This window comes from Elephantulus edwardii, unplaced genomic scaffold (genome assembly GCF_000299155.1).
Source record: "Elephantulus edwardii isolate Elephantulus edwardi_28Jun2011 unplaced genomic scaffold, EleEdw1.0 scaffold00022, whole genome shotgun sequence".
In the NCBI taxonomy this organism is placed as follows: domain Eukaryota; kingdom Metazoa; phylum Chordata; class Mammalia; order Macroscelidea; family Macroscelididae; genus Elephantulus; species Elephantulus edwardii.
In genome coordinates, this window is record NW_006399772.1 from 11,366,106 (window position 1) to 11,375,592 (window position 9,487).

General features: G+C 41.3%; 1 protein-coding gene across 1 annotated transcript in view; it reads right to left on the reverse strand.

The window, feature by feature from the left end:
- LAMB4 (laminin, beta 4) overlaps positions 1-9,487 on the reverse strand; it is a 129,578-nt gene that overhangs the window by 98,886 nt on the left and 21,205 nt on the right. Inside the window, exon 9 of the mRNA XM_006882636.1 lies at positions 3,464-3,652. Within this exon, the coding sequence (XP_006882698.1) occupies positions 3,464-3,652 (189 nt within the window). The remainder of the gene's footprint in view (positions 1-3,463; positions 3,653-9,487) is intronic.

Consider the following 9,487-nt stretch of genomic DNA (forward strand, 5'->3'; position numbering starts at 1 on the left):
CTTTTCTTCCTCTTCTGTCTTTATAATGACCGCCTGCACTCTTCCTGGATGATACATTTAAGATTCCGATCCTATGGAGTAGTTCTGGGGAGTAGTTCTGGTGATGGTCCTAGCTGGGGTATGAGTACACCAGTGGCTTCTTGGGAGAGAGAAAGACATGCTCCATCTATGTGATTTATAGCTTTGAAAACCAAACAGAGAGTCAGCTATGAGTCAGTGCTAATCAGACAGCACAAAGAGTCTAAGATGCAGGACTTAGGGGTCTTGAGAGAGGCAATCCTCCATGGATCTCAAGCATCCTGAAAGGTCTTGCTGAGTGTGCCAACAATGCAAGGCCCTGACTGGTCATATCCTGGTGTTACATTTGCAGAAACAACATTGAGGAATGAGGTAGCCTCTTCTCTTCACAAGGTACAAGCCCACTTCTACTTGTTTTGTTGTTGTTGATTACCATGGAGTCAAGCACAACTCATAGCAATCCTATGAACAAAAGGCCTGATGCCTTTCTATAACTATCGTCATTTATCAAAGTTCATAGAGTTTCCAGAGGCATGTGGTTTAGGAGGCGGGGAAAAAAAAATGACTTCTCCAAACCTTTGAGTGTCCCATGGTGACCCTAACTTAACTGGTATATAACATCTCCCTGGGATCATTTTTGTTACGCCATAGGACCTGAGGAGAGCAAAGAGAAACTGATGCCAACACAACACAACACAACACAACACAACACAACACAACACAACACAACAAAACACAATACAACTCAACTTGTTTACTGCTTGTTTGTTGTAAGAGTTCTGTATCTCTGGCCCAGGAATCCCTTATTTACTGTCAGCACCCATAAAAGAATATCAACCAACTTATTTGTAATTTCAGTAAAATTTCTAACTTGGTTCTTGACACTGAGCTTTGGGAGCCAGGCTATACAAGAAGGCACAGTGTGCTGAGACCACAGCAAGACCTAGGGTGCAAACTCTGAGGTGACACTTATTTTCCAGTTTGTTCCAGTGTCAATCCTGACTGTGAATTGACACGACCTTGAAAGTTGGTGTTTCCTTACATTTTGGAACCCAGGTGCCTCACTCACTTCACCCTCGTCTTATTCCTGCAGAAAAATGCAAATGAGAATAATGATGAGATGCCATTTCATTAACAAAATTACCAGTGGTGAAATAACTCACCACAATTCATTGTTGTGTGTGTGTGTGTGTGTACTGTCAAATTGGATCTGACTAGTACAGGAGGAGATTGTCCCTCTTCCAGCAGAGCATCTGGTGGATTCAAACCACTCACCTCTAGGCTTGCAGTACAGCTTCTTGCCACTAGGCCACCAGAGCTCACATCACCACAAATTCAAATGTGAAAAAAAAGTCAAATGTCAAACAGAGATCTGGAGCAATGCAAACTCATATACTGTTAGTGGGAAAATTAATTGATACAACAGTTTAGGGGAAAATTCAGTATAATCCAGGTAATTTGAAGAAGGGCATATCGATGGATCAGGATTTCCACTCTAACTACATAACTTAGGAACCTTCTTTATGCATGTGCATAAACCATGCAGAAAGTTTACTGCAGTTTTAAAAAAAAAAGAATGGCAACAACATTTTGACATATTTATAGGAAGGCATCTCATAAAGAAATAAAATGGGAAGAAATAATGCTATGTGATAGGATAAATCTCATAAACGTCAGGTTGACTGAAGTACTCAGGTTGCTCAAGGCATTATATCATTCATCTAAAGTTTGCAAGTATGTCAACGTATGTCGTTTGTGCGGGCGAAACTGCTTGGAAGTGTCAAAGGCGTCATAGGGATAAATGACAACTATGTGCATGTTTATCCCTTGGAAGGCTAAATGGGAGGAATGTGCAGCGGTGACATCAGTCATGACTGCAGTATTTGGTTAATGGTAGTCCTCGAAATGACACGATAAAACACGAAGATTTGACAAAGCTGGTGATAGGGTTAAGGGTATTTATTATTCTCTACTTGTGCATACTTAAAAAGACTATTAAAATAACTGAGATAAAATATAAAATAAAATTATTTTTAAAGGTTGAAAAGAGAGTGAGAGGAAAAATAAACAAGATAACCTTAATGGTTTACAGCAAATCAAATGTTTTAACCAGTTTCACAGCTACAGCTTCTTCCTAGGCTGACCTCTTTCTTGGGCACTAAGATATCTGCTGCCTATTTTAAAAATCATTGCCTCCTCCTGGTTAAGTCCTGAATAGTTCTCCAAACTATTCAACTGAATCAGCCATGGTCACAAGATTACTGTGACTGAACGAGATAATTTCGATTTTAGAAAGAAAAGCTCTTAAAATGAAAGTGGTTTTAGACATTCTCCTACTACTGGGCCAATAGGCAACAACATGGCAGATGCAGGACAGAGAGAAAATATAAACGATTTTATTTTGCCTGGATCCACAATCAACACCCTTGACACCAGCATCAAAGAAATCAATAGATATATTGTATTTGGAACACCGGATGTCAGAGACCCTTTCCAAAGTGCTGGAGAGCAAGGATGACAGTTTGAAGACTAAGGTGTACATGATCCAAACCAAAATCTTTTAAATTACTTGTTATGCAGCTGCAAGTTGGACAATGAATATGAATGACAGAAAGACCATCAATCAATACCTTTGAAAGAATTGCCAAAAGGACAAAGAAATATATCTTGGGGAAAAGTGCAGCTAAGGTGCTTCTTGGAGGCAAGGATAGTGGAACTTTGTTTTCCATACTTTGGGCATGTTGTTAGGTGAGCCCAGAGCTTGGAAAAGTACTTTCTATGCTTGGAAAGGTAGAGGGTCAGTCAAGGAGGGGAAGACTCTCAACAAGATGGCTTGGCACTAAATAAACTAGTATAATAGTAGTAAATTAATAAAAAGATGGATTGGCACAGTGGCTGTTACAGTCTGACAGAGATGGTGAGGATGGCACATGATAAGACAGGAGGTTTGGAATCCATTAGGTGACTGTGAGTGACCGGAAGGTCACTATGAGTCACAAAGTCGACTCAATAGCACTTAGCAACTCCCTTAAACAGAGAGTTTAATAGTTTCAGCCCACACAGAGCGGAGCCATGGGGTAAAGATTCCAGTCCTATGGAGCAGTTCTAGGGAGCTCTAGTGGGTAGCTGTAGGCAGCTGCACTGATAACACAGAAAGCACGCTTCTCCTGTGGTTCAAATTCATCATTTGCTTGTTAAAAAGATGGGAAAACTCCTTTTGTGCCATTTACAGCCTTGGAATCCCAATGGAGGGTCAGCTACGTATGACTTGATGGCAATGAGCTGAGTTAAAGGGTGCTGGGTTACCTTGAGTCAGAATCCACTCCACACAACAGGGTTGTCTCTTTGTAGAGCAGTTTGGAGGTGCTGTTAGGCAGGCAAGTCCCGCAGCACCTCAGAATTTACTAAGCCAAGGGGACAGGACAGCACAGCACGCAAGACTCACGTATGCACGCGTAGGGGTCGGAGATGGGCTTGAGAAGGTCTCTGTAGAAAAGGGGTCTGCAGCGGTCACAGTGCTGTCCCTCGGTGTGGTCCCGGCAGTCTTCACACACGCCCCCGCTGAGCCCACCGCTCTCCAGGTACACGGTCATGTCGAAGTGACAGCGCTCGGAGTGGCCATGGCAGTTACATGCTGAGGAAAGAGACAAGAGTTGGAGCTAACTGACCCTTCGGGGTTAGGGGGATTTAATAGTTATATAGCATTTTCTAATCATTCACTTTTTTTTTAGTCAGCCAGCTTTTTATAGATAAGCCAAACAAACAAAAAGTTGAAGGATCCTTTGGGTGTTATAATTCTGTTCATACACCCTCTATGAGACGTGTTCTTTAAACATTTAATGTTGCTGTTAGCTCTGAGGAGTTAATTCTGATGAATGGTGACACTATGTGACAGTTTAGAAGGGCCATGCAGGGTTTTCTAGGTTGTGGCCTTCTGGGTAAGGAGTTGCATTGCCAACTGGAGGGCAGGTGGTTCAAGTCTAACAGCTGCTTCAAGGGAGGAAGGTGGGCCATCTCCTCCCCTGGGATTTACAGCCTCTGAAAACCCCCTGCAAGGTTAGTGAGGAGTCTGTTCCAACTAGACAGCAAGGAGTCGTTGACTTCAATCTTTCCAGAAGCAAATTGGTAGGCCTTTCTGAATCAGAGGAGAGGCTGGAAAGTTTTAACAACCAACTTTAAAAAACACCCAAAACTATCAGTCAACCACAAACCACTTACCCTCTCAGGCTCCCAAACCTCTCTGGTGATCTTGGAACCCTAGCTCTGTTGTTGTTGTTCAATAAAAAAAAAAAACAAACAAACAAAAAAAAAAACTTTCACTGTCTTTTATTGTACATTTCAGTGTCTTCCATCAAAACTTCCATGCAATGATGTCTTTGTTTTCTACCACTGTCATAGAAATACCCCAGGTGGGTGACTCTGAAGAACATAAATGCATTCTGTCACCGTTCAGTTGGCTGCTGTTGCTAGCTGCCATCAAGTTGCCTACATCTCATAGCAACTCTTTGCATGACAGAATGAAACTGAGTGACCCAGACAGCACAGCAGGACGCAGCCCTGCCTGAGCCTGCACTTCCTCTGCTGTGCCTGGTCCACCACAGCAGGCCCTTCGCCAGTCCATCTCCTGGAGGAGCATCCTCTCTTCACTGACCCTCTAGCAAACATGACGTCCTTCTCTAGGGACTGGCCTGTGCTTATGACTTGCCCAAAGGATGAGAAGTTCTGCCCTCCTTGCTGCTAAGGAGCATTCTTGCTTCATTTCTTCCAACGATGGTGTTTCTCCACTGACTCTAGCATATGTAATAGTCTTTGCTAACATCCCAATTCAGAGACTTTGTTATTTACTGTAGAGCTTTCATATGCCTATGAGGTGATTAAAAATACCATAGCTTCACACAAGGACACACACATGCACACACACACACACACACACACACACATGAAGGCACACACGCGCATGCGCGCACACACACACGCACGCACGCACACACACCCATCAAATTGTGCAACCCTCTCTGGTGTGAAAAACAATATATTTGAACTTTGTAAATAGTATAAAATAAAATTTTAAAAAGTACCTTAGGAAAAAAATACAAAAAAACACCCCATGGCTTGAGTCAGATGCACCACAGTTTTTAAAGTGATATTCTTTCTTTCTGGCACTTTAAGGGGTCCCTGGCACCAGATTTGTCTAGTGTAGCATACACTGCTGCTGACATAGCCATTGGCATTGTAGCAGCACATTGCTGCTACAATGCTTACATGGACATAGTAGATCCAGGTAAAATGGAAAAAGGATTTATAGTTGGAAAATTATGGCTTTGGTGCTAAAAATGAAGATTACATAATAATAGAATTTCATACAATCAGTGACTTATTGCAAATCATTTATATGTTTTTAAAAAGACATAAACAGTGACTACACAAGACCATCCTTGTAGGATGGAACACAGAAGGATTAAATAGACTGCATCTGTGAAAGCGATGGCAGAGAAGCTCAGTATCACTGGTTAGAAGGCCAGGGACTGACTGCGAGACAGACCACCATTTGTTCACATGAAAGTTCAAATTGAAACTGAAGGAAATGAAAACAAGTACACAAGAGTCCCCAAAAGATCTTGGGTATATCCCACATGAATTTAGAGACCACTTCAAATACATATTGTTGTTGTTGTTATGTGCCATTGAGTCGTTTGCGACTCATAGAGACCCTATGTACAACAGCCCTAAACCCTGCTCTATCCTGTGCCAATCACACTGCCTCTGACACATCCCGATTACCCCAGTCACTGAATCAATCCATCTCATAGAGGATCTTCCCCTCCTGCGCTGTCCCTCCACCCTCCCAAGCATGATGTCCCTCTCCAAGGACCTGTCCCTCCTTACAACACGTCCAAATTAGATACCTGAATATTAAAAACCAAAAGGGAACAATATACTTGGAAATTCTTAATCAGAAGAATTGATCAAACTTCAACTATTTCAATCAATCAATTCTTTTTGGTACAGTGACTATGTGTATTCCTTCCACCTTTCTTTTAATGCTTCCAGAGTCTCTTAATATTTTGCCCATAGAATCCTACAGTAGGGCAAATTAAGACTTGAATTTTTTTCAGTGCTTTCAGTTTAAGAATTATTGAGCACATCCATGCCTTCTGGTTTTCTAACCCCAGGTCTTTGCACATTATTATACTATGTCATCTTAACAAAGTAAACCAGGCAATATCCATTTCAGGAAGTAGTATATGATCAGAAACTAGAAGTACTGAAGAGAGAAATCTAAGTGGTATGGAACACATCGGAAAATAAGAAAGGCTTCAGAAACTGATGAAATGCCGGTTACAATACTTCAACAAATGGTGCAGCATTAGATAGGTTACTTATCTTATGGCAAAAAATTTGGAAGACAGCTAGACAACTACTTGGCCAATGAAATAAAAGACATTTGTATTTGTGCCCATTCCAAAGAAATGTGATCTAAAGAAAGAATGAGGAAATTATTGATAATATCATTAAAATCCTACTCAAGTAAAATCTTGTTGCAGTTTCTTAAAAAACAGCTAGAATAGTACATCCACAAGGAAATGTCAAAAATTCAAACTGGACTCTGGACAGGATGTAGAATGATGTCATTATTGACAACAGATGGATCTTGGTTGAAAGCGAAGAATACCAGAGAGATTTTATTGACTCTGCATTCTGTTGTGTAGATTATAACAAATTAAGGATACTATTTTGAAGGATGAGAATTCCAGAATACTTAACTGTGTTCATGTGGAACCTGTATTTAGACCAAGAAGCAGCCACGTGATTAGAACAAGGAGATAGATATGTTGGGTTTTGTTTTTGTGTGTTTTTTTTGAGGGGGATCTGAACACATTTTTTTTTCCTTTTTATTTTTCTTAAATTCACCATATCCCGTTATATTTTTTTAATTTCCATTAATTCATTGTTGCACACTTTCCTCCCCATCCCAGTTCACTTTTATGGTTTAAAATCAGGGAAAATGCACATCAGAATTGTACCCTTTTACTATATTTATTCAATCTGCATGCTGAACAAATAATTAGAGAAGCTGGACGGTCTGAGTAATGTGGCCTCAGGATTAGAAGAACCAAGCAGCAGCCTGCAAGATGCCAATGAAACAAGCTTGCTTCAGGAGATGATGAAGACTTGAGGTATTTCCTGACGAAGCTTAAAGAGGATAAGCCTTCAGTAAGGATTATACAAAAACAAAAGTCTGCACCATTGCATCAATAAGCAACATCATGATAAACTGAAAAAAAGATTGATTTAATTTTTGCCTAGATCCATAATCAAGAAGCTAGAAGTCCAAATTCAGGCCACTGGCTCTAGGGAAAAGGTCTCCTTATTGGCTTTGGGGGAAGATGCTAATTACTTTAAGCTTCTGTAGATCCAAGTTCCTCTGTCCCACAGGGCTGATTTCTCTATTTCCATCTCATTTATTCTTACTTCTTTATCTAATCTAATCAACTTTTTTTTTCTAATCAACTTTTTATCACTCAGAAGTTATTAGCTTAATCACCCACTCAACTCTGCTATGTTTAACATAACAAAGGAAACCTTATCTGTTGTTGTTATGGGCTCTTTCTGAACACTGCTCTTTGCTGAGCCAATCTCACTGTCTCTGACACACCTATCCTCATTACTCCAGTTACTGTGTCAATCCATCTCATCTAGAGTCTTCCTCTCTCACACTGTCCCTCTACCTTTCCAAGCATGATATCCTGGATCTCCAGAGACTGGTCCCTCCTGGCCATGTGCCCAAAGTATGTGAGCTGAGCTGGGGGCTCAAAATTCTTGCTTCCAAGGAGCAGCTTTGTTTCACCCTCTCCAGGACAAACTTGTTAGTTCTTGTAGTAGTCTATGTTCAATACTCTTCTCCAGCATCATAACTCAAAGTCATCAATTCTTCTGTTGTCTTTGGCCCTTGTCCAGCTTTCTGATGCATAACAAGTAATTGCGAAGACCATGGCCTGTACCAGGCTCACCTTAGTCTCTAGACTGACATCCTTGCTCTTCAGCACTCTTAACATCCATGGGTTAGAATTAGAATACATATTTTTTGGGGGGAAAGAAACACCATTTGATCTATAACAACTGGGATCCTCAGATAAGATCTTTTTTGCTATAATATTTTTTTTTCTTCTCAGATAACATCTTAGAGTTGGCAAAGTGCTAGAGAAGGCATCTTTTTTTACTGAAGGGCTGTTGTTATGTGCTGTTGAGTTGCTTGCAACTCATATCGACCCTATGTACCACAGCCCTAAACTCTGCTCTGTCTTGTGCCAATCACACTGTCTCTGACACTCCCATCCCGATTATCCCAGTCACTGAATCAATCCACCTCATAGAGGGCCTTCCCCTCCTGCACTGTCCCTCCACCCTCCCAAGCATGATGTCCCTCTCCAAGGACCGGTCTCTCCTCACAACATGTCCAAAGTATGTTAGACGGAGCCTCAGAATCCTTGCCTCCAAAGAGCCACCCGGTTTAACCCTTTTCAGGGCGAATCTGTTTGTTTTCCTAGCAGTCCATGGTACTCTCAATACTTTTCTCCAGCATGTATGTATGTACTGAAGGGCTCTGGGGAGGGGGGGCAATGAGGTCCCTGGAGCATTGCTGTGTTTGCTGACCAACCTGAAGCCTGGCCTGCTTCTTCTCCATTACAGCTGCCTGTGACTGAAAGGAGGCTGCCCGCTTTATCACCCCATCTGGGTTCAGCAGGAGGAAGGGAAAGACAGTCTCTTTGGAGGAATAGTTTGTCTTTGTGGTCTGCGCTGTTTGTCTCATTGGTTATTTTCTCTATAAACAACATGAGCTTAGAGTATGTTTTGCTAGGCTTGTATACCCTTACTCGCATGGATTTTTTTTTTTTAAAGAGGGAACTTCTAATGACCTTTTTACCCTTAAAATTTATTTTTCCCAAATTCTGAGAAAAGACACTGGATGACAAATCTGTTTGAAGTTTATGAAAATGTGGTCACCAAAAACATTATTAAGAAAAAGAATAAAAGGATCTTATTAATAAAAATGCTTCCTATAATGTACAGTAGTGTGTTAGACTCAGTCAAGGATTTAACTTCTTTCCTGTTATTTGATTTATGGTCTGAGGTCAGGTTCACAGAACCTCTGATTATTCAGGAAAATGGTCTACAGCAGTGTGAGGCTGGCCCAGAGTCTGGCAGGTTTCGCTCAGTTGTACCTAAGACAGTCACCATAAGCTGGAGCTGAACCCATGGTGCATAACAACTAACAGAGGGATCTTTACCAAAGCTCGTGTTCCCTCAATCCCTTGGGTTACACCATCCATGCTCATAGTGTCACCACAAGGCTGTTCACCTTCTCTAAAAGTTCATTATGTTGTTGTTGTTGTTATGTGCCGTCGAGTCGCTTGCGACTCATAGCGACCCTATATACAACAGCCCTAAACTCTGCTCTGTCCTGTGC